At 39.6% G+C, this 25,532-nt stretch overlaps 1 protein-coding gene across 1 annotated transcript; it reads right to left on the bottom strand.

Annotated features, from left to right (window-relative positions):
* Positions 1 to 488: 488 nt before the first annotated feature.
* Positions 489 to 25,343, bottom strand: pitpnb (phosphatidylinositol transfer protein, beta). The gene is made up of 12 exons (XM_074690600.1): positions 25,271 to 25,343; positions 16,418 to 16,448; positions 15,327 to 15,472; positions 12,635 to 12,726; positions 12,510 to 12,517; positions 11,124 to 11,198; positions 10,361 to 10,444; positions 7,304 to 7,381; positions 7,104 to 7,208; positions 4,514 to 4,636; positions 4,189 to 4,275; positions 489 to 3,620 (listed from the first exon to the last, which is right to left on the bottom strand). The coding sequence occupies exons 1-11, from the start codon at positions 25,288 to 25,290 to the stop codon at positions 4,228 to 4,230; spliced, it is 810 nt and encodes a 269-aa protein (XP_074546701.1). The 5' UTR covers positions 25,291 to 25,343; the 3' UTR covers positions 489 to 3,620; positions 4,189 to 4,227.
* Between the last annotated feature and the right edge of the window lie 189 nt (positions 25,344 to 25,532).

Genomic DNA, 25,532 nt, shown 5'->3' with positions numbered 1-25,532 from the left:
CTTTGATATTGATCCATGTTTATCCTCCATTTCAGTTGTGTTTTTGCCTGTGTGTGTTTATATTTTTGATGCTTTTATACATTTCTAAGAAAGTATTTTTGTTATTTAGCTTTAAAATCAGTCTTTCACTGCCAATAGGGTGTAAGATATGTTGTTACTGCTAACAGATGAGGCACCTGAGTATTTCCTTTACTTATGCAAAAACAGTATGAGTTGATACATTTAGGGAGTGATAATGTTGTTCATACATGAACATTATGAAACATCATCCTATATAATTCTAAGCCAGTGTGTGAGAGTGCTTTCATTGGTTTTACATACATGAAGATAAATCATTCATTTTAAATTCATTTAAATCCCAGATGGCTTTAAAAGTATCTTGTGATTAAAAATGTCTAAGAGAGCGTGGACCTTGGAGAACAACACTTCCAGAAAACAAACGCAAAGACATGAGATCTCTTATTTGTTCAAATTTATTAGATATTCTGTTATGTTCCATTGTCTAGACCTTCTGCCACAGCATGAGGCTGTGAAAAAGAAAAAAGAGGAACTAATGGTAATACATTCACTACTAATTCCCCTGAATTTTGCCTTATCAGAAAGAGAAACTTGAATACATTGTGAATCTTTGTCTTTCAAAAACAACAAAAGAAAACATAAAAGAAAGAAACAGTAGATTTTGCAAGTGCTTATTATCATGATTACAATAAAGAAAAAAAAAGAACAGTATTTTGGACTCCATCTGTTCCCTAAGCTTCTACCCCTCCCCTCACAGTCAGCACTGGTAATGCTACAAAACCGAACATCACACAGTCTATTCTAGTCTACAGGGCGGCCGCTCGTCACCCACAGACTCAGTCGGCTTTTCACTCCTCATCGGGACGCTGAGGTCGAGCTGGAGTCAGTCTGAGAGTGAGGAGGAGCCGCCCTTCAAAAGGAATTCCCTTCTTGTCTGATGCAGTTCAAGAGCGTCTCAAAAAGCACCGGTCAAATGGAGGAAAAGAAAAGAGAGAAAAGAAAAACAGAACAGAAAGTGTTGAGCATGCAGATCAGAATTTTACAAAAGTTTGTTTTTATTTTGCAAGAATAAGAACAAGATGAGGACGTAGGACAAGAGCCAGACAAGGGAAAAAGAAACATCAGAGGAGAGAGCTACTTTTTTTCAAGCTGCGCTTTCTTCATCAACACCAGTCAATTTAAAACAAGCTTTCAGCACGGGAAACGAGCCAAAATTAAAAAAACAAACAAACAAACAAACAAAAAAAACACATCACTTACAATCTCAAGGATGAAGTCACATTTCAAGAGTCATGTTTTTGTCTGTCTGAGGATTTGTTTTTATTCTAACAATGTCAAAAAAAAGTTTTCTTGTGCCTGGTTCCTTCATGAAAACTTTCAACTTCATTCACGTTGACTTGAAAAAACAAAATAAAAAACTCACACATATTAATACTTCTTGAGTGACTTGATCCTCAGTGCAAAAACTGAAATGTTTGTTTTTCTACATGATCTTTAATGCTGTTTAAATGTAATCTTAAAAAAACCCCTCTCTCCTCTGTAGTTTCCCTCTTGCTTGGCCCTGATCCTCCTCTGCAGTCTGGATTTGTCTGATCTCTCCTCGTGTGTTTGATGGAACGGGCCCACGTCATGCTTGTACAGGTGTGAAACATGTCGGCACAGAAACGTCCTGCACACCTGACACGTCTGTCTCTGTCTGTACATTCATAAAGCATGGATGAGGTACAGTTTCTTTATGTTTGAGTTTACTGCTCAGTGTCCACAGGGAGGACATCACTGCTCTGAAGTTAGCAGTACAGTATGAAGAATAGACCTGACACTGTTTAGTAGCTGTGAGAATCCCATTCAAGTCAGTGTTTGTATGTACAGTTTGTCCATTTCTATAATAGGCCTATTATAAAGTACACTTATAACTCTCTTTAAACCTGTCTGACATGAAAGCACGCATAAATAGGTTAACACAAAACCTACACACTCATACCTGATCAAAGAAACAAAGCTGTGGAACTGCACTAAGCTACGTCATGATCATAGAAAACATCACAAAAGAGTTTCACCTAAAGCCTGACGGGATCTGCGTTACGCTCAAAATGAAGAGCTGTCTCAGACCCAAACGACTTAAAACTGAAGCTGGAGAAATGCAGAAGAGAGCGTGAGAAAGACGCCATCAGGCTGGAACTACATCACCCAACACCAACCTAAACCGCAAGAATCTGAGTTGTTTTTTTTTTTTCATCTTTGCTTAAATCTGTAAAAACAGTCCAGAAAAGCTTCAAATGACTGACTTCATATTTCCATATGGATGAAAAGCTTTTTAAAAATACCTACAAACTGTGAAAATAAAAACTAAACACCCAGAATGCTCCTCAGCGTCTGCCTGGACACGCTTGCTCAGAGAGAGAAAGCCTTCGTTTTTGGAGATATAAAAAAATCTGCTTTTGTTCATGCATGCAGCGACGCACTCTCTCATCCTCGTCCTGTTTTAGTTTTTAGAAAAGAAGCAGCTCCAGTGGAGGCCGTCCGGCTGGAGCCGAGCAGAGGAGGAAGGACATGCAGCGACAGCATGAGGCACGTTCGACAGGAAGCCTCGCTTTCATCGAAACGTTTCCATCTCAGTCCACTGAGAGCGAAGGCAGCTTGATAACGCAAAGAGCACACAGATGCACACGCTAACACACGGGTGTATTTTACAGACTCTCCTAGAGGGCGCTAACGAGCTCTCTTTCATCAACACAGACAATCCACATGAGAAAAGCTGCATTGCACTGACTGTACACATGCAATGACAGTTCATAGTGAGGAGTTGCTGTTGTTCTCACATGCACTTGTGACAGAGGAGGGGTGGAGGAGGAGGAGGAGGCCTGCTGTGCATGTCAAAGAAATTAATTACCCATCATGCATTGAATTTGCTTGACTCCAAAAACAGGCATGGATCTGCCTCCAAAACCAAACGATAGAAGAGGGAAAACATCCCGACTAACTGCCAGACAGAGGGGAGGAGAGACGAGGAGGGAGGAGATCCAGACAAACTTCATCAGGGCGAGAGTAACCACATAATGAGGGGAGAGACGAGGAGTAAAGATGAGACAGACGGTTATAATACAAGGAAAAGAGGGAGATAAATGGTCCAATACCTGCTAGAGTCACCTTTAACCAATTAAGAGGGAACCTGTGACCTAAAAACCACATTCTACTTCATTTAAAAGGCTTGACTTTCTGAGTCCCGGTTTACACAGCTGAATAAAAACAAAGCCCATTGTAATAATCAACTAACAATTACAGATCAGGCAAGTTACGTTCTGTGCAAAGAGTTTTTTTGTCTTTTTTAAATGTTTGCAAAACCATGTTTGTTTTTTTCTGAGTGAACAGGAGGCTGTGATTGGGGGAAAGAAGGAAGGAAGGAGCTGTACAGTACTGTTAACCAATCGTGTCAAACCCCCCAATGAATCATGTGAGACAGGAGGAGAAGAGAGCAGAAACGCCTCCTCAGCAGTGGTGGTGGTGGGCGTGTCTCCGATGACATCATCATGACAGGGTTTGGTTGATTTGCCTCATTGCTCATGAGCAGCACTGGTGCCTCGAATCGGACCTGTTTTACGCAGCTGGGAGACAGAAGGACACGTTTAGACATCAGACAGGAGCACGGGCTCTTTGATGTGTTAGTGAGACAAGCGTGTGCAGGAAAACGAGAGGGAAACATGTCAGAGGGGTTAGTCGTGACAAATTCATGAAGCAGCATGCAGGACGAATGGACAGGCTGAAAGAAAACGCTGATGTAAACACACAAACAAAAACAGTGAGTGGATGAGGATCTGAAGAATGAAAATGAGTCAGAATGAGTAGAATATGATCCTGTTCCTAATCTGTGGTCGACTTGGCAGGTCTTTAAAGGAGCAAGGAAACAAAAAAAGACAAAAGCACCAGCTCAAACAAGCTTTATACTTTTTCCAAAGTAACTCATTTATTTAAAGAGTTATCCAGGAACACTGTGTTTATCAGCCTGGTGAAGTTCGACCACATTTAGAGAACAGGACCCATGAGCCAAACACAGAACAGTCAGAACTGAAAGAAGACACAAGCTGAAAACAAACAGGTGAGTTAAGCAGTATGAGGAGCAGGGTGAAGGATGATCCATGCAGCACCTCCTCTCCTCCTTCAGATCAGACTTACTCAGCCTGCCACTAGAGTTTGACCTACAGCGGTCAGCCTCTACTCGTCCGTCGCTGAGGTACCTCGCACGTCTCCCTTCTGACGCATCTGATGTTACAGTCAGGAGGGAAAGGGTTAGAGTATCATCTAAAACTGTTTGCTCCAAAAGATAAAAGTCATTACTCATTCACAGCTCTTTAGTTATAAACAGATAAAAGATGAGGAATATCCAGATACACCACTATCTCAAACAGCCTCAGAATAAAACAGAGTTTTCTGAACTTAAATGATGATTAAAAAACCTCAGACTCAGAGTAAACCTGAGTTAGCAGATTCCTTTTCTTACCTCTTCGAGCTCTTTTTGGGTCTCCTCCTCCATCCGCCTGATGTCCTCCATGGTCAAACCCACCCATCTGTCAATCCAGCAGAAGAGCTGGCGGTGGAAGTTGGTGAAAATACGCTTTTCTTGCTATGAGGGAAAGAAGAAAACAAGAGATCAAGAAAACAGGTGGTTAGAGAGGCAGAGTATGAAAGACTAAAAAATCTTATGGTTTATGTAAAAGCTTGAAGTTAAACTATCATGAAAACAGCAACCGTGATGATCACAGAATTTCACTCTTTTGTTATTCCCTGTATGTTAAATGTACCAAGTATTTACAGTATTTACACCATGAGCTCAACCTATAGGGCTGCTCAAATGTTTTCCTTTATAAAAACCAGTTAAAACTGAAGAACCGATCTCTTTAAGGTCACATTAAATGGCTCTCTTTTCAGATAATCTATTTCTGCACATGCTTGAGTTTGATTCCTCTACCTGTAATTTTGTTTTCTCAGAGACATGTCGCCCTCTGCTGTCCAAAACACAAACAGCTCACAGTGAAACCCAAACAGAGCCTGTGCACAGTTGGTAAAGACTGGGGATGAGTTGAATTTTACGAAGAACTTTTAAACAACAAATCCAGCCACCTCCTTGTTGTAATGGGATGTAACAGCCAGACAATGATTTTAGGGCTTCTAAAAGCTGTTTTCTTTGTCCTTATAAATAACAGAAAACTCCCATAAAAACACTGCAGATAACATTAGGAAGCATTAGTGCATGTTTTAGGTAACACAGATAAGGCACTGAGAGATTCAGAACTTGAAAAGTACTCCAACGTCTCTGCAGCAACTAAGAATTCTGGGAGGAAAAAAATGAGACTAGGAGCAAACTTTGTTTGGTAAACTAGAATATACAGCGCCTTGCAAAAGTATTCACTCCCCCAGGATTTTTTCACGTTTTAAAACCTCACAACCTAGAATTAAAATGTATTGTTTGAGCATTTTCATCATTTCATATACAGAACATGTACAACAACTTTGAAGATGTGATTTTTTTTTTATTGTGAAGCAAACAAAAAAAAAGGCCAAAAAACAAAAATTTCAACGTGCATAATTATTCATCCCCCTGTAGTCAGTACTTTGTAGAGCCACCTTTTGCAGCAATTACAGCTGTAAGTCTCTTCTGACAAGTCTCTATGAGCTTGCCACATCTTGCAACGGGGATTTTTGCCCATTCCTCATGGCAAAACTTCTCCAGCTCCTCCAAGTTGGATGGTTTCCGTTTGTGAACAGCAGTCTTCAAGTAAAACCAGAGATTTTCAGTTGGATTGAGGTCCGGGCTTTGATTAGGCCATTCTAACACATTTAACTTCTTCTTCTCAAGTGTAGCTTTAGCAGTATGTTTCGGGTCATTGTCCTGCTGGAAGGTGAACCTCCGTCCCAGTCGCAAATCACTGGCAGACTGAAACAGGTTTTGCTCCAGCATGTCCCTGTATTTAGCACTATCCATCTTTCCATCTACGCGGACCAGCTTCCCAGTCCCTGCTGCTGCAAAACATCCCCACAGCATGATGCTGCCACCACCATGTTTCACTGTGGGGACGGTGTTCTTGGGGGGATGGGATGTGTTGGGTTGCCGCCAGACACAGCATTTCCCTTTGTGGCCAAAAAGTTCAATTTTAGTCTCGTCTGACCAGATCACCTTCTGCCATACATTTAGGGGGTCGGCCACATGCTTTTTTGGCAAACTCAAAACGTGCTTTCTTATTTTTAACACTTAGTGAAGGCTTTTTTCTGGCCACTCTTCCATAAAGCCCAGCTCTATGGAGTGTACGGCTTATTGTAGCTCTATGGACAGACACACCAGTGTCTGCTGTGGAACTCTGCAGCTCCTTCAGGGTTACCTCTGGTCTCTCTGTTGCCTCTCTGATCAATGCCCTTTTTGCCCTGTCTTGGCAGATTTGTTGTGGTCCCGTGTTGTTTCCATTTGGCCATTATGGATTTGATGTTGCTCCAAGGGATCATCAAAGATGTAGATGTTTTTTTATAACCCAGTCCTCACTTGTATCTCTCTATAACTTTGTCCCTGACTTGTTTGGAGAGCTCCTTGGTCTTCATGATGTGATGCTTCTTGCTAAGTGGAGTTGCAGCCTATTGGAGCCTCTCAGAAAAGGTGTGTTTATACTGACACATCATGTGACTCTTAGATTGAACACAAGTGGACTTCATTTTACCAATTCTGTGACTTGTGAAGGTAATAGATTGCACCAGCACTTTTTAAGAGGCTTCATGGCAAAGGGGGTGAATACATATGCACATGCCAATTTTCACTTTTTTATTTCTTAAAATTATTCTTTTATATATATATTTCTCATTTCACTTCAGGAACTTAATTACTTTGTGCAGATCCATAACATGAAATATTCAGATGAAAAACATTTAAATTTCAGGTTGGAATCTAACCGGATAGATAAAAAGCATAAGGGGGTGAATATTTTTGCAAGGCACTGTATATTTACTCAGATCAAATTCATCCATGTATTACCATAACTAGAGAATATTAACTTTGTACAGTTATTTTGCAGATATAAACATCATGTATGAGTCAGCAGACTCACCCTGTGGATGAAACCCTCCACTTTGGTCTGCAGACCCCACCATCTGAACTTTACGGTGACCAGTTTGTACGCACACATGTACGGACAGTCTGTCTTCAGCTCGTTCTGAGGAGGAAGAGGAGGAAGAGAACAAATCGAGTAAAGACAAAGGACAGACTCTGATCTTTACTCTGCTCTTTGTGCCTGTGGGGGTTACATACCTTCCATTCAGAGCTCAGAGGTCCTCTGCCCGTCTTTTCAGAGTGGAACAGAGATGGATCTTCTTCTGACTTGTAATCCTGCCAGGACAAAAGATGACAAAGCATTTAGATCACACACAAAAGAACTTGAGCCGTCACTGTCACGGAGGGCAGAGTAATCCAGGTAACAAGGTGGAAGCCTCGTCTACATCACAGTTTAACTCTTACATTAAGTATGTAAATAAATAAAACTTTTTTGCCGATTTTCAGCCTTGTTTTGTCTGTTCAAGATGTGCATATGGTATGAAAAGTGCAATATGTCCTTGGCTGAAGTTGAAAAATATTGTTTTCCTGCCATCACTGACTCCGTCATTCTTTTCAGCCTGTGGCCCTGGAGATCTGTCAGACCCTGTGGTTATTGGGTTATATCTCTGGAGCTTTATTCTTCATTTTATTTCACCCTGAGTTATAAATGACATCAGTTTTATGTTATTGAAAAAATTTTTTCCCCTTTTTTTTACTGGTGTGTGGTGTAGTATAGTATTTCCACCAGATGGTGGATGTACTTTGTCTGAAAGCTGTTCGTCAGCTGAATGAGTAAACAGAAAAAGTGACTCTTGATATCTTGAAATTAAACATTTTTCTGGACGTTTCAGGTGAATGTGGCTCATGCTGAGTTGAGCCACACTGATCAGATTTCTGTTTTTGCGTTCTTCATCTCACTTTGTTCTTATCAGTGTCACCTGTTGGAGAGCAGCAGTAAATGCAGGCATATGTGTGTGGTTATGTGTGTGTAGACTTCACTGGCAGAGATCTAAACATCTACACCCCCCTAACTAACCTCCAAATCCCAACCCCCGAGCTCACAGCTCTCTGTGCCGTTTTAATCCAGGAGGACTGATGGGAAAGAGAGGCGAGTACCTGGAGCAGATGGACGCTCAGATTAAGCCCTGTCCTCAGCCCTGATCCACTTAAGTCATTACTGAAGAGGAGCTAGTGGGAGAAACTGTGACCTATCTGGTTAGAAACGCCGTAATACCTCCTCTAAGATGTTAAACCTCGACCAACATTCAGGTTCAGGTATTACAGAGTGACAGCTTCCTGTCATGGATTGATGAGAGGTTTAAACAGACGATTGAGTTAAATTCATCTGTTATTCATCAGGGCAGACATCCTGCACAGACTTAGATGTTAGTGTCAGAGAGAGGATGAACTTTAAAAGTTTCATTGACAGTGAAGGACAAAGTAGTTGCTCTCTATGTTGCTTGTAGTCGAGGGGGAGTAAACTGATTCATTTACTGACTAAACATTGTTTTATAAAAGTCATCTGAGGAGCCTGAATGGTCTGATTTCAGCTGATGGAGACAGCAGTCTGAGGAGGCAGGTGGGCATTTTTATATTTATCTGAGCCTACAGTGGAACAAAAACAAAATCACACAGCCACTCAGATAACCTCAGCTCGGCCTCAGACTCAAGCCGCCCCCTGTGCAGGCCACTTGTCTCAAACTGAGGCGTCTTTCTACTCAAAGCAGCTCAGCCAAGCACAGATTTATTTACGTTACAGGGACTAAAATTGTCTTTAAGTGGATAATTATCACCCAGTGAGAAAGAAAAGCATTAAAAAGAGATGCTGCCTTGCTTTGGCCTCGTGCCTCATACACAGAGGTCAAAGTCCTCAGGAGGGCAGCGCCGGTTTGAATCCAACCTGTAGCGCCTTTTACACACGTCACTTTCTCTGTTCTTGCCTGGTCCCTTTTTATTTTTTATTTTTTGAGATTCTTCATTTTTACCTCCCTCAAGGAGGTTATATTTGTGGCAGAGTTTGTCTGTTTGTTAGTTTGTTTGTGAACAACATAACTTAAAAAGTAAGGAACAGATCTTGATGAAATGTTCAGGAAATGTTCAAAATGGGAGAAGGAAGAAGCGATTAAATTTTGGAAATGATCTGGATCACAGTCTGGATCCAGGTTTATTTTTTAAGGATTCTTTATCATTGTGAGATAGGGCTGTTTTCACCATATGCGTATATAACTCCACCATAAATGGTTGGATTGCTTTGCAAAACAATACAAGACAAGGTCACCATAATTTCTGACAGATGTAAAAGTACAATCCAGATCCTGGCAATATTCTGGATACTAAGATCTGGAATATGATATATGTACTGGGTCATCATAATTTTCAACACTGTCAGGAAACAAATTATTGTACAAACCTGCAATTAACACTAAATTGTAGCAGACAGTCTGCTGAAAGATAGTATAACATTAAAGTAGGACTAAAGTGTTGCATAAAAATTACAGTATGCTTAGCAGAGGTCTGCGCTTTCTAAAGTGCTCTTCTCGTTCTATTCTGAAAGGCAGACATCAGGACAAAATCATATACATAGAAAAGTAATACAGCTTCTTCTGCCATTCAGTCTTTCCTTATCTTATTTGAACATATGGAACTAAGTTTAACATGGGAGAGACAAAGTGTGTAGAATCAACCAAGTGTACAGTGTGAAATAGTCTTGAGAGGGAGAAAAGTCGAACAAAACCACAATCACACATGAGCTAGTTAAGGTTATATTGAGCCACCAATTCCTTAGATTGTCACCTCCACAAAATCTGTCTGAATGGATTTGACATATATAACCCAGTTAGTCCACGCTTTAACAAAAACATCTTTTTGCAGACATAAACAAAAAGTCACCCTTTCCATGGCATGAAAATCATCTACTCTCCTGGTCCTATTAAAATAAAAGTCCTAAAGTAGTTATAAAACAAGGCAGGATTAGCTTGGTCTCCCTGCTCTGTATCCAACATGCCAGCAGTAGGTATCGTCTTCTGAAGAAACGTCTCAACATAAAACAACACCTCTGTATTTTCTGTTGGTACACTGGTCACCTTGGCAAATAACAAAATGTGTCGTAAACACACGTTATATAATAACTACAGGTAAACGTGTTTCTGTGTTTCAGTCACTTGCTCAGGGTGGAGACATCCTGCAGCAAGCTTCACCTTGACCTGCTCACCTGGCTCCTCTAATGTTTCCTGCAGTTCTGTGGGTTATATAAATGTCTGCGGTAAAACTCACCCCAGGTGCCACTTCTTCACTGTTTGCAATGTCTATGGGAACCACCTCCACAGTCCTCCACGTCTGCTCGTCCAGGTCATGAACCTGAAGCAGAGAGGGAGGGATGAGTCAAACAACACTTTGTTTTCTGATTCAAATCAGTGAGGAGAGGGCATTTAAATGGTGTTTAAATATAAAAACACAGTCTCCTTAAAGCTGAACTTTCTCTGTGTGTGCAGAAATCTGACCACTGGCTCAGCACTCAGTGGGTTTGTTTTGTACTTAAAGAGAAAGATGAACAATAACTCATCAGTAGTGTCTTTTGTTTATATTTTTCAAGCTTCCAGACTTAAAGAAGGGGTATTGTGATTTTTTTAAGTCTTATTTTGTCCCTCTGATGCCCCTGTAGTATCTTTACAATTTACTTAATTTTCTTCCCCTGATGTTTAAGAAAACCCATATTACAGCCTCTGTCTCAAACACTTTGTTTTAGCAGCGGTCTCTTTAAAGCTCCCAGCTCCACAAACCCCCTTCCCTCTGATTGGTCAGCCCTCCCGGGAGGCGAAGCTATGGGTTGATCTTGGTGTTTGAGACCTGCCCCTCTAAGGAGGTGTCTGAGGTGTCATGAATCAGTTTGCAGATCCTTATGTTATGGTAAATTAGTAGTAAAAATATACAGTATAATAATGCAGTCGCATTGCATTGTGGGAAAATGTAGACCCAGGTAGCTAGTGATGGTGTAACAGGTTTAATATCTGGAACCCTGCTGCGCCATTTTACTCACATTTTCTACCGTTCCCATGTCAGGTTTGTGCCACGTCTCGATCTTTATCATAAAGTCATCCTTCATGTACTCATTCTGAAAAAGAGGATGAAAAAAAAACAGTTTGTTGAATTTTTTTAGCAAGGACCATGATCAAAATCAGGTTGAGCAAACAGGAGCAGCTGACCTCCAGCAGCACACACCGTGCAGAGAATTCCATGAATGAAGAGATGTACTTAAAGCCTGCGGCTAAATCCTATTAACCTATCAGACTTTTGGACTGAAACAACACGAGTGATGCTACACCGATCTATTTTTATCCCTAACCACCATTAGAAACACTCTTTTAAAGCTCAAACCGAGAGGCCAAGTCACACGCCAGCAATTAAAACACAAATTATCCCATAAAAACATTCAATCATTTATTCCTAGAGCTGCTGTGATGGGATAACTTCATTTGGTCAGGGGTGTGAAGGAAATCAGATAAACTGTAAATTTAAATTGATTTTACTTTGACTTTAAACGGTAGAAGCCCTGAGGACTGTGCTGAACTTTGAGGGAAGGCTTTGGTTAGCCTCTTCTGCGGGTGATAAACTGCAGAGCCAAAGAAAACTGAGCACTTCTCTGACTGTACTCAGCTGTGTTAATACATCTCCAGAGGACATGTGGTGAGAAATTCTTTGAAAGCCTTTACTTCCTTTAATTAAAACACGACTGAATTAAAGGATTTATAATGCTGAGAATGAAATGACTGGAGCAAACAGAGGAGCGTTTTGTGCAAACTTGAATGTGTAACTTTGCCTTTGGTTGCTCCATTTGGGACTGAAGAGGGATATAAAATCATGGCAAATTTACTGCACAAAAACATGCAGCGGTTACTCTTGTCTGTAACATCTGTTCTCACCATTATAGGTTTGCAGCCATGCTAGCTACCAATACAGCCCACAGTATTTCAAAATGTAGCAGGTCTGCAGGTCACTTTTCAAATTATGGAGTCTTTTCAACCAGTTCAGAGCGCCACAGGCTTTATTCAATGGTGGCACTGCTTTATTGTAATGCACGATGGTGACATAAGGACAGAGAAATGCTGTTAAAGAATGATGCCACCAGCCTGATCCACCCTGCTGTGATCTCTGCATGCTCTGCACAGCATACAGCCAAATGAATGAGGGCAATCGATGGCACTGGGTCATGTGTGGTAGTAAACGGTGGCAGCTACGCTTTCATTCATGACGCTGCATGTTTGTTGGCAAAGTTTAAGCAGGGTTATAGCGCAGAGCGGTGTGCAGCCTGCAGTCCACTTAGTAGATGAAAACATAGAGATCACATAAGTCCAACTTCCACATCAATTTTTGCAGTAGATAGCGCTCAATTCTGTTTGCTTTAGAAAATGACAAAAACACTCACCGTCACAACTTCAGGAAGAGGAGGAAAGAAGGAGAGAAAAGAAAATGTTAGTTTCAAAAAACAAACTTAGATTTATCATCAGATGTTATTCAAAAACATGACAGAGAAAATCGAGGTGGACTTACTCGTGCGACAGTATGGATAGGCGTTCCAAGCCTTTTCATGAAAAACTAAAGCTCCCTCTGGTGCGATCATCTTCACATACCCTGGGACTTTACTGCAGAAGAGAGAAAAACAGGGCATCAGACCCGCAGCTTGACAGCGCACTGTCCATCAAACCAAAGACAAAGAGGCTGTTTCTGGATTTCTTTGATAATAAACAAAAACAAAACCCAGCATTTTGAAGCTCAAATAAGACCTCTTATCATTTATCAGAGATCCAACCTGTGATGCATCGTCTTCTTGTTATTGTTACTGAATCAAAGGAAAGAATATCCCTGACGCGTGTTTCCTGTAAATCAAAGAATCTAATAAAAACAAAGAAGAGGAAACACCTGAGCAGAAAAGGAAGACCTTTTATAGAAAACAGCTCTAAAGATCCAAACTTCTGTAAATTTTGGAAAAAGATTTAACTATTTCTGAGTGACTTGATGAAAATTTGTTGAGCCTCTGACAAGAAGCATAACTAAACTCCTCTTGAACTTGTTTGGCTGTGGAAACAGAGACATCTTTATGGAGAAATGTAGAGAAACTCATCCAGAATTGTTATGTGAAGCTGGTTCAGCAAAATGGCTGCGTATTTTGGCAAACAGAGAGGTCATCAGCACCTAAAGTTTCCCGTCAGACGCCTGCCAAAAAACCTCCAGCATCAGATTTAACAGCTGGCAGCAGGCTGTTAAAGTTTCCTGCGATACAAACAAACACGTCTGCTGCCAGCTCACGGTTTTATGAGGCCAGCTTACTTCTGTTACTCCTGGTGTCTCCTGGCCAAAGCCGAGAACAAAGCAATAAAGGGTTTTTCTGTTAAACTGGCTCTCAGAAACTAGATTTTTCATGTAAAAGATCTGTGAGGCAGCTATAAATTCATATTAGTAAATCCATTCTGTGGAGCTGAAACTGTCTCTCAGCTCGTTTTAGTTTTATCGTGTTTTTACCCTTTGCTGTCTCATTTGGAGGATCAGTACAGAGACAGATCTTTTCTACTGCAGAGGAAAACTGTCCTTCTGTAACAATCGCTTCGATTGTTCTGCTAAACACTTTAACAACCTGAGCCTTTAATTTGTCCAAATAAGTCTCGATAGTTGTTTCACTTTGTAGCTGTTAAAGCCTGATGTGCAGCTGCAGACCAACAACTCCAATACTTTTCCTGTCTACAACAATAAAAACAAGGTCCACAATCCACAAACTGAATCTAATGAAGTGTTTCTTAGTTTCAAAATTATTTGTCATATTAGATTTATTTTGAGCCACATTACCCTAACAAGCTCAGAAAATGTCTTCTTTCAAGATATTAAAAGATAAAAATGCTGCCTGATCTGTTTTTAAAGAGTAAAAAATCATCTAGTAGGGTAAGAAACGTGTACTTGTTCAGTTTCTTGTGCTAAGACATGATTCTCATTTCAACAAACATGCACATTTTTCTTACTTCAGGCATAATTGTTGTCTTTTAACAGATTAAACAAGTTATTTTTTCTAACCCAGTTGATGAAAATTCCGGTGTCATTTTTGTCTTTCAATATTTTGAAATCAGACATTTTTCTGGATTTGTCAGGTGAATTTGGCTCATATCAGGTCTAATAAGACAGTTTAACAACAACTCAAAAAAAAAAAATTAAAACAGACATAAACACTTCTTAGATTTCAGTTTTTGAAGCACAAGTTTTAAAACACAAGAATTCCTCTTCAAGCGTTCAGTAGACCCCCTTTGTAGTCTCGTCCTGGAGTTCCCAGTGTAGGGGTCTGGGTCACAGTATAACTTCTCAAATCAAAAACTATCTATGGTGTCATACTTCATCCATTATTGTAAAAATATAAAGACAAACAGAGCTTAAATTTGATATAAACACATGCAAACAGAACATGATTGATCAGATCCTGAATTTCACTTTGGGATAAATAAAGTATTCTTCATTTCATTTCCAAACCTCTTTGTTTGAAACCCCTAAGGTGACTAGACCAGGACAAGGGTAGTATCAGTGGAGGCAGATTTATTGCAACATGTGACTGGGGATGGGTACCGAATTAGGTACTTTTATAGGTACCGACCAAATTCTGTCAAAAGTACCAAGTACCAAAATCAAAAGGTACCATGTTTAGGTACCTGATGCATCCTTGTGATACTGAGGAAGTGGACAAGTAGGTGGTTTGCCATGCTGGACATGAACACAGCATTGCAAGTTTATAAACTGAGAAAAAAATATGTTAAATTGAAAAACTTTGAGATTTTGTTATCAAACACATTAACATTTATCACCGCATAAAAGCACACAAATGTACCAAAATTTAGTACAGTTGAGTACCAGTACCAATTGCCAGGCACTGGACATTGGTATTGTATTGTGTCAAATGTTAAAGGTACCCATCCCTACATATGACAATCGGAAGACTCATTTTAAATACACTATATTAATTAAGAATCTTAGACATCTTGTTCTTTGTTTTGTCTGTTTTTAGATTGATCTGTTGGGAAGTTCCCACAGCAGGGGGTCATCGGTCCCTGGCATCAATATTTTTGGAGGACTGAAAAGTTTGGGAATCTCTGCTCTAATCTGTCAACATTCACAGTCTGTAATGTTTAATATCTCTCAGGAAGTTAAAGTCCGGCAGAGAATCAAACATCTGATTTGGATAACATCCTTGCTGGTTCCAAAGCCTTGCCTCTTTAGATGGTAGATTTTATGTGTGTACTGTCCCTTCTCTCCATCCTTCTCGTACGGCTCGTTCTTCAGCACCTCGATGCCCTCTCCTCCTCCGGTCTCATTTTTGCTGGCCTCAGCCACAGAGTACAGCTGCCCGACTTGATACTGAGGGAGGAAGACAAGAGGAAAAGGGACAAGGGTGGATGTTTAGCTGTGGACATAATCCCTGGATATTCACTTGAACAGGAAAAGACTAATGCACAAACGCACCTCCAATAAGAGACTGTGTTCAATTCTAGTGAGTTACTTTCAATAAAGTAAGAGGTCATAATGCGTCTCTGCTTTATCTCAGGTTATTCTAACTGCTTGGTAGCCTTGCAGTTTGGTATTTCTGTGTCCATTGAGAGGACTGCAAGGCTTCAAAACATCCTTTTATCAACCCGGAGCTGACCTCACAAAGCTTTACTCATGTTGTTCTACAGTCTGCAGGAAGAAATCCTGAATCCCTTTCAAAATAAACCTCGGTCTCTGAGTGGCCCTCTGTGTTTTCATATGGGACACAGAAAGTCAGGATTTCATCAGAACATTAAGCCAATACAATTATAAGAATGATGCCTCATTCAGAGGAATCTGTGCAGGATCTGGTTTGTTGAAAACAGAAAACGCCCACAAGTCTCTAACAAAACCGAGTGCTCCTTCAGCCTCCTTCACACAGTTTTCCTCGTGCAGGGTCGACAGTGTATCCAGGCCAGTGTGTGTCAGAAGCTTTAATGTTGGAGTCAGGACTCACTGAACCAAAAGTTGACAATCCTTAAAGCTACATGGAGAAAGGTTACAGCAAAGAAAGGACGAAGAGGATCTCGTTCTAGGACAAAGTTCTTCCTGCAAACACCACAACAACTCTGTCACAGAAGAGCAGAGCAGAGCAGAGCTCTCTAACAAAGACTTTCTGTCCTCTAGTGTGTCCCAGATGATAGCTCGGGTGGGTGAGCAATCTCTGCATGGAAGAACGTGACACAAATCTACTGCTTCAATCACTTCCTCCAGCTGTAATATAAAGAGTTTGAGCAGAAAGACTGAGTGTGATGAGTTGAGGTTCGTGGTACTCACCTCTTCCACAGAGACTGGCAACACTACACGGCTGCAGAGGAAAAACAAGGGAGGGTGGGGCAGGAAGCAGGGAGAGAAACAAATCAGTGAAACACACAAAGATAAAACAGGTCACAGATCAGTCAGAGAACAAGTCACTCCTCTCATTTTTCAAACTCAAAGTTGTCCAGAGAGTCCTGAAGAGTTTGCAAAGACCGTCAGCCACATTGAGTATCACTGATACTTCAAAATAACAAAGCACGAGAAACATATAGCTGTCAATACACTTTATACTAACATCCCAAGGGAATAAAAAAACAGGAGCAACATCTGTATCCCTATTTGCAAACTTAGCTTCAGGTCCTAAATATGGCATAGTTTCAAAATAAAAGCCAGCAGCAGCAGGTAGTTATGAAGTAACAAAACCTCCGCAGAATATAAGACCATACTTAAGACAAAAAGAGCATGAAGGGCTGTGTATTCACAGCTAAATAAAGACATGCTGGTGGAGAGGTGCAATAAAATCATGGATTTAGCCCAGAAAATATCAACCTTTATTATATTTGGTATGTTTTTAAGATTTTAACAAAACTCTGTTGAAAAACTGAATACTAGAATCAGATTGGAGCATCCCTAAATTCAGGGTTTTATGTTTGTGCCTGTTTTCTCTAACAGTGAAGTGATGAGTGGGAGTTTGTTGCTTTTATTCAGTTCTTAAGGAGAAAAATACTCGATGATGCTGCCTGGGGTCTTGATGAGGCTTCAGTTTGTCCTGCTAATACAAATAAATACATAAACCATAAAACCTGATTATTGATGAAAAGAATCATCTCTGGTAGCTTCCTTCGCTAAGTCTGACAGATTTTTGTCCCCCACCCTTCACCTTAACAGACTAATGGTGAAGCTTACTGCAGGAGGCAGAGCACAGGGTCAAAGGTCAGGAGAGAGCCCCTACAGAGGGTGTAGCATATAAACAAAGTGCAGGAAGCAGATTGGATTTAAAGCACAGAGAGAGAGACGAGAAGAATAGAGATTATAGAAATTTAACCAACACTTGAAACAGTTTGGTTTCTTTCTTTGAAACAAAACAAAAGAGAGAGAAAACAGAAAATGTATTGCATCATCATCTCAGGCTAAAATAAATTTGTGAAAGTAGTTTTTGTTTTGCATTATAGACATTCTAAAATAATCCAGGTTAGCATTTACTCAGCTGTAAATGTAGCTGCAAACATATGTGGCTGTTACACTCATAGCTGCTTTGCACCAAGGTTATGATAGTTAACTAAAACGAAACTAAAAACGAAAACTAAAATTTAAAATACATTGCAGTTAACTCAAACTAATAAAAACTAGAAAAGAAAACAAAAACCATAAGTAAACTAAAACTGTATCTTGTGTTCACAAAACTAACTGAAACTAACTAAAATGATCGACAAAATTTCCTTAGTTATAGTTTCTGACACTATTAATAGCCTTTAGGATTTAAATTAATCCGACACATTTTCCCAACCAATTTTAAGACAGTTTTTGGCAGTTGTCAGCGCCTTACAGCACCATCATAGCGACATACTGGGACGTACTTGTTTACTGCACTGACTGGCTGTGCGCTGTGCTGCAACGAAACTTAGTGGAGCAATGAATCAGAGCATCTGTAATAGTTTAACTGTTACAGAGTCCAAGTTTTTATTCATCGAAGCTCATATTATATTGTTTTTTAATAATTTATGTTTATATTATTTTTATGTAATTTATGTTGACATTATTTTATATAATTTATGCTTATATTTTTTATATTAAGTTCATATTATTTTCTTGTGTTTAAGGCAGCAGCCAACATTTTGGTATCAGCATTGACTGAGCAGTGAGCACTATGTTGGACTTGAAAATAAAGAGTATGACAAAATATTTACTCTGACCTTTTTGAAACCTGCACCTGGTTAATAAGGTATGAAAAACTAAAACTACACTAAAACTAAACTAAAATTAAACTAAAACTAAACTAAAATTAAACTAAAACTAAACTAAAACTAAGCCTTGTTACAAAAATCAAAACTAAATAAAAACTAGAATGCCCGCTCTAAAACTAATTAAAACTAAACTGTAATGGAAAAAAAATGTCAAAACTAACTAAAACTAAACTATGATGACAAATCCAAAACTATTAAAATCTTGGTGTGCACTGCTGTTTGTTTCTCTGCAGAAACAGGAACAGCTCTTAGAAAAGTTCCTTTTGATACAAAGAGAATGTGGACGGATAAATAAATATTACATGGCATGATAAATCTTGTTCTTGCAGACTCTGACTGTAAAGTAACCGGAGGAACAATGTTGCTCTACTGGAAAAACAGAAAGCAGAGCACAGGGTGTGTTTGTGTTTGTGTTTGTCTGGGTAAAAATGATTACAAGTTCCCTCTGAAGGAGACTGGATCAGATCAATCAGACACACTGGGGACCAGTATTAGACCAGATGTGTTTTAATCTGGTGTTAGACTGAGCCGAGAGCTCCCAGTCCAAGCCCAGTCTACCCACCTGTTAATTTACCTGAGGAGCTTAGATCAACATTAAACAGACACTGTTGTCCTGTGATAACTCAGTACAGAGTGGAGTTTATCAGAAGTAGTAAAATATCAGAACTATTTGGATCCAGTCTCAACAACAGATGAAACACAACCAGCATCAGTCTGAGAGCAGAAGATCTGAAGGCTCACTTAAGACATGACACTGAAAGGATCCATTTCTCTTCCTCTGACAGCTGGAGAGGTTAATCATTAAACAGTTATCGATTACTCGCTGTTAAGAAATGGATCTTTCCCAGAAAAAGGTGTTTTAAATCTTCTGTTTGCAGCTTTGTTACAAGAGAAAGATAGACTCAGGCATTTTAACCCAGGTTCACTCTGTTTATGGTCACTTTGTGTTACAGCTGCAGCACCGACCAGTCTGCACTCTGTTAGTCCATCTCTCCTTCTCCCCGTTTCTCTCTAACCCCAGAACAGTCTCAACAAACGTCTGTCTCATATGGGTCTGGTTCTGCTCAAGGTTTCTGTCTGTGGAAGGAAGTTTTTCCTCTCCTCTGAGGAAACTATTTGAGCTACAAGAGCTGAGGTAAACTTGCCGTCCAGGACACCTTTAGTTATGCAACATCCAGGGAGCGACCACTTTGTTCCCCAACGGACACACCTGCAGCTCGGCCTTTACAGAGGTTTAAATACTGAGTTACATGATTCATTAATTCATTAATCCTTAGAAGCAATCGATGAATTGTCAGAGAGATATTAATCAGATATTCAATGAAAGTCTCTGCTCATCTTTGACATTGTTGCTAACCACTAATGCTGTTTTGTTGATTTTGCGGTTATGAATAAGTGTAATACGAAAACAGTTTATTTGGCCAAAATACAAAAGCAGATCTATCAAATCACCTCCAGACACAAAAATGGACCGATTATTGGCCGAGCCAATTATCGGGGCTGATATTTGGCATTTTGAGGCATATCGGCATCAGCCTTTTTTGTAATACGACAGCCAACCAGAAACAAATTTAAAACTGCATTGTTGCAGCTCTGATGCAGCCGCTCCACTGTCTACAGTCACTACTCAGTCCACAGCATTGTCCCACCCACAGTATCATCTGATTAGCTACAAGCAGAGCCATGGCTCGGGTAATAGCCAATCAGCAGTGCAGTTATTCCAGTTATTGCAGTTGCATTGAAATTTTGGAAAACTTTTATTACTGTAGAAAACTTTAGCTAATCATTTATTTTTTATGCTTTCATTTAACTTTATAAAACATGCTTCTGAGTCTGGGAGCTGTTTAAACATATGCTTGAAGATATCTGAATGCAGTTAAGTGTTAGAGCCAGTATTATTCAAACTTTTGACACCAATGTTTTCACTTTGACTTCCAATTAATATCTGCTTCAAATATCAGATATCGGCTTCCTTGACTACAAATAATCCCCGTGGATATCAGCCCTGAAAAATCCATATCGGTCTATCTCTACCCAAAATATCTGAATCCAGGTTTGCTTTAAAGTGATTCACTGAAAAATGAGGGATTTTTTTGATAGCAGGAACATGATAATTTCTAGATTTTATGCTCCTCCATGTTTAGCACTACGTTCCTCTGACATTCATACTCACAGCTGTGCCTTACATTTTTATGTGTGGTGAGTTTCATGGTGCAGGTTATAAAGTTGAACCATAGACTGTATTGAGTGGACAGATTTTACCATTGTATGGTTTTGAAGCCTAAATACCCCCGTCACAGGTGCCGCCATTGTGCAGCCAGAGTCTGTGCAGTGGAGGCTATGAGGGACTCAGAGAGAATCTGGGTGGCGCTGGGTGACAAAAATAATTATTTTTTTTCTTTTCGAGAGTCTAATCTCTTTTAGGCTCTCCCTCCTGACATTTACAATTCCCAAACAAAATACAAAAAAACAGCAGCTGTCAATCATCGTTAAATGTGATGAAAATCCTCCTTTTTAACCTCATATGACTAATGAAAACAAAACTTTTCAGAAAAAAAAGAGGACTTAATTACAAGGCAGCCGAGCAATATCTTCAAATCACCACAACAATCAGACGTGAGAAACATTTCTACGAGGTGTAATCATTTTTGAAAGTTTGACCACAGCCCATCTGGAATGACCAGGGAGATGGATTTTTTTTAACCTATACTGCAGCCAGTCGCCGGGGGGAGCAGTTTTTGCGTCAACCTCACTTCGTGGCCTAGCAAGTTGACGTCCATTATTTTTTTTGCAGTCAATGAGTTGAATAGGTTACCTCTCTTAAAATTCTCTTATAATGCCTTTTTATATATTCTTAAGTTGTAGCGTTTCCTATATGGAAGTAGTTGAAGGCTACAGTTCAGCTGACTCTACTCAGTTTTGAACAGCACTGGTCTCTGGTTCATCACATGCCAACAGACGGGCTATGATTCTGATAGATCTGAAACATCAGGCGGCACTAAAGTTCCTCAGTCAGGCATTCAGCTTTTCATTTTATGGTTTTAGATGTAAGATGTAACGGCTTATCAAAGACACAGCTGTCGACCCTGGTCTCAGGGTTATGCATGTTTACATGGAAGCACCAAGAAAATGAATTAGCAACACATGTGGCTAATGAAGTTCAATGAACCCTTCACATCCTCTAGAAATACAGCGTCACATTCTCCCCTCAGCTCATGTGTTGTTGGAGTTCACAGAGCTATAAAGACAGCAGTATTTTAAACAGGTCACAGTGTTTATAACTCTTATGAGAAATGGATTTTGTGGGGCCAGGTCTTGACGTGACATTTTGTTCACTTACTGCTGAAATCAGTGAGACAGTGAAGACATCAACAAATCAAATTTGTTCAACTAGATTTTTATCAGTTAGCAGAAATTTATATCTGATTGACATAAATAACTAATTTAATTTAATATGCTCTGATTTATCACAGCAGAGGTTTACCATTATCTCTTGTGCAGCTTGATACAGTGGTAATAAAGGTGAAATCAAAAACAAGGCATATTATCAGCTATTCTGAGGCATTGGTGGATAGAGATCTCCACTGCAGAGATCAACGAGGCCTTCTTGAACCAGCTCCAGGCGCTCAGTATTTACAGACAGTGATTCTTAGAAAGCACAGTGCTTTGTTTGCAGATGTTAAAAGCTCAAATTCAGCTGTGATTTGAGTCTAAGTGTACACAGAGGCGCACAGGGAAGTTGGATTTTGCCTGGGTTCGCTGAAATTCTCCATCCCTATCAACCTATTCCTCCTCACTTTCTGCACCTTTTGATGGGAGACTGTCATTCCAGGTTTCAGGGAGATTCAAATTCTAAGGTTATCTCTCACAAATATATTCTTGTTCCTAAACTTTCCGATTGCTCCAAAGCATTAATCTCAAGATTTTCAACCTTGTCTCTCTCTATCCAGTATCAGCAGTTTGGATGCAACACCAATGATTGTGTTTTTGTGAGGATAAATTAGGGAGGTGAACACTTAATCAGGTATCCAGTAATTGATCACTAAGAAAAAGCCTTGAGCACTCGTTTATTATTTTGATTTTTTATTAGCAAGAGATTAACAACATGTAGTTTCATTTGTATGAGACCACATATCATCGAAGCAGGTTTATTTGTTCACCTAGCGAAAGGTGTTGTGCCTAAAGAGGGGGATGCTCAGGACTGTGGGTGTGCACCAGGTCTCCTACATGGCTCCTCTTTTTAAGACCGGCAAACCAGAGCTACCCGAGCAGGTGTTCTTCTTTACAGGGTATATGCTAAAAACCTCAGGTTGATTTCAATACCTTTTTAAGACTTTTTCAAAAACCTTTGAAAAAAGTTTTAAGACTTTATCGTAACTTTCAGATGTCGTTGGCATCCACTTTTTAACAGTTGTAGTTTACATTTTTAGAGAAATTATGTACGCTAAGGAGGAATAAAGCGTGAAAGAACAAATGAAACTAAAGGCAGGTTTATCGACACTCCCACAACAAGAAACAGGAGTTATTCAAGGCCAACTTGCTGAAGAAAATGAGAAATTATTTAATCATTTTTAAAATTTAGGACATGTGCTGGAGATTGTGTGATTTGCTTTAATGTTGTATTTAATTTCTCTCTATGAAACTACAAATGATGTTAATTTATAGCTGTTGTTTATACCGCTCACAATCCTTATTGTTGTACTGAAACTAGAGTCTTAGTGTATTTTTTTTTTATTTTATTCTTTTTCATTTTTGTATTTTTCTACTGACTCCATCGATTTCTGCTGTTAACACAACAATTTTCTAGTTTGGGATCAATAAAGTAACTATTCTTTTTTATTCTATTCTATTTTAGAACTTTATTGGCTGAATGTTTAACGTCCCAATCAGGGGACAGTTGCAAGGAGGAAAATAAATATTCATGGCTATTTTTTGGGTCAAAGCTTGAATACCTATGAAACTCAATACCTCATAAAACCACAATTAAGACTTTTTAATACTTTTTTAGGCCCTTAATTTTCCCAAAATTGATTTTTCAACTTTTAATACTTTTTAAGATCCCGCGGACACCCTGTATTAATTTCTTTAAAAAAATCTTAAAATCGGCACCCTAGAAGATTCTGAATCTACTGATGATAAAACTTAGGTATTTTAATGGGATGCGCCTGAGAGGCTTCACCTACAGGTTTTTCAGATTAAAGCATTAACTCCAAAAAATGTCATTAATGAACTTATTATTGACAAAAATAGGAAGTTTTCAGAGGACACTAGCCCCTGAAATGTTTCTACACACACTCAAGGTACAAGAAAGCAATCCATTGTATTTTAAAAATCTTTTTTTTAGATATGCATAATATGCATCAAATCAAAGCCTCCAAAATTTCATTATCAGTATCTTAAGATTTAAGAATGTACTGATGTGCATGGCCAATAAGATAATACATTACTTGTTGACATGCAATAACAGGAAACAGCCAGCTTCATTGTGTTGGTTGTATGAAAGAAACTAAAAATGAAGGATAAATGTATACATTAGATTAAGAATGGTACATTTATCAGTTATTTTAGAGTCATGTGCTGCTTGTCTTAAATACTGCCACAATGGGTGTAACAAGTGAATTTTACAAGAGGACAATGGCCCAGGGCTATGTTCTTTGCGATGAAAACAAAAGGTATCACCATCCAATATCTTGCATATATATATATATATATATATATATATATATATATATATATATATATATATATATATATATATATATATATATATATATATATAATTTTGATGTCAGCTCCTAAAGTCCTCGAGAAAGAAAATGCAGAGAAGCTTTTAAGTATTGTAGAAGATTATAATTTGAAAGCTTATCGTTTCTTAATCACCTGTTCCTCTTTATATATATTTTTCAGACGTCAGTCTGTGTGCACTCCTGATGAGGTGAGGACAACCCTCCTGTTAGCTGACTCCCTTAGTAACAACAGGTTCCGTTACAGAGCGCACACAGGTGAGCCGCACTGTCAAACCTGGCTGTTAAGTGAAAGTTAAGGTGGTCCACTTTTCCTTTCAAACACAACACACGTACTGACAGCTCTGTCAGAAAGGCAACTTTGCTATATTGGACTCCACTGAAGCTGAGAGCTGATCAGTTAAAGGGCTCCCTCTGACACGGTAGCTCCGTGAAGTCAGAGTAAAGTAGTTAGTCCTTCTGTCACCTCACGCTAGCTAAAGGGCTGAAGGGTAGAGCTGCTGTGTGCTATAGGGGGTGCTTCAGGAGGTCCATTCAGGTTTAACTCTTTCGTAACGCTGTCATGCTATATCAGCTATTTCTTAGCGTTTAGCTCGTGTTGGATGATTCTTCACCTCTGAGTCCAGCTGTCAGAAAATGAGCATGCTAGCAGCTAGCCGGCTAGGTTAGCCAGCTAGCTGGTGTTGATGGTAAATCCACGGAGAGTAAAGCTTAATCTGAGACTGGAGGACTAAAGCTCCACATAACGGACCTTCACAAACCTCAAAACCCTGCTAACACGCTAACCCTGCCAGTGTGAGGGTCCATGGAGACTGCTGAAGCCGTGTTAAATGACTCAATGAGACCAGTTTGGGTGTAATCAGTCTATTTATGTAACTGATTTTCATTAAGGAGCTTATTATCTCTCTGCTGCAACAACTCACAGGAGCTAACGTTAGCTTGCACTAGCAACGCCTAAAAAAGAACCGGTGAGTCCCGTTATCCACGTCCTGATCCACCCTCCTCAAAGCTGCCTTTAAACGGGCTACACGGCCGTATAATCAACCCAGCGACACCACTAAACGATACATACATGCTTCCTCCTCATTAATAAACCATCGGATAAGACAAATCGTCCCTCTAAACGCTCTAGATTGGATTTTTAGAAAACATTTAACACTCACTATTCCTTGATGAGCACCATCTTCGTCACCCGGGCTGCGCCTGCGCACTGGGAGTCGACACCAGATAGAATTATCAACAAGTTCGGACCGCCCTCCTGGTGCGATCCGATTGGCTGAGAGGTCCACACCATTCATCGCGCTGCCTCACTGAAAACGCCGTGAAACTGAATTACAGTGAAAGCTTCAGAGAGATGGCCTTACTTGAAAAAATAATTGATATCAGACAAGTGAGGTCAAAAGTACATCTTTCTGAATGGGAATC

The sequence above is a fragment of the Halichoeres trimaculatus genome, unplaced genomic scaffold, assembly GCF_033239565.1.
Source record: "Halichoeres trimaculatus isolate MK-OKI-2021-1 unplaced genomic scaffold, fHalTri1.1 fHalTri1_scaffold_16, whole genome shotgun sequence".
Lineage (NCBI taxonomy): Eukaryota > Metazoa > Chordata > Actinopteri > Labriformes > Labridae > Halichoeres > Halichoeres trimaculatus.
This window is presented reverse-complemented; position numbering and strand designations above follow the sequence as displayed.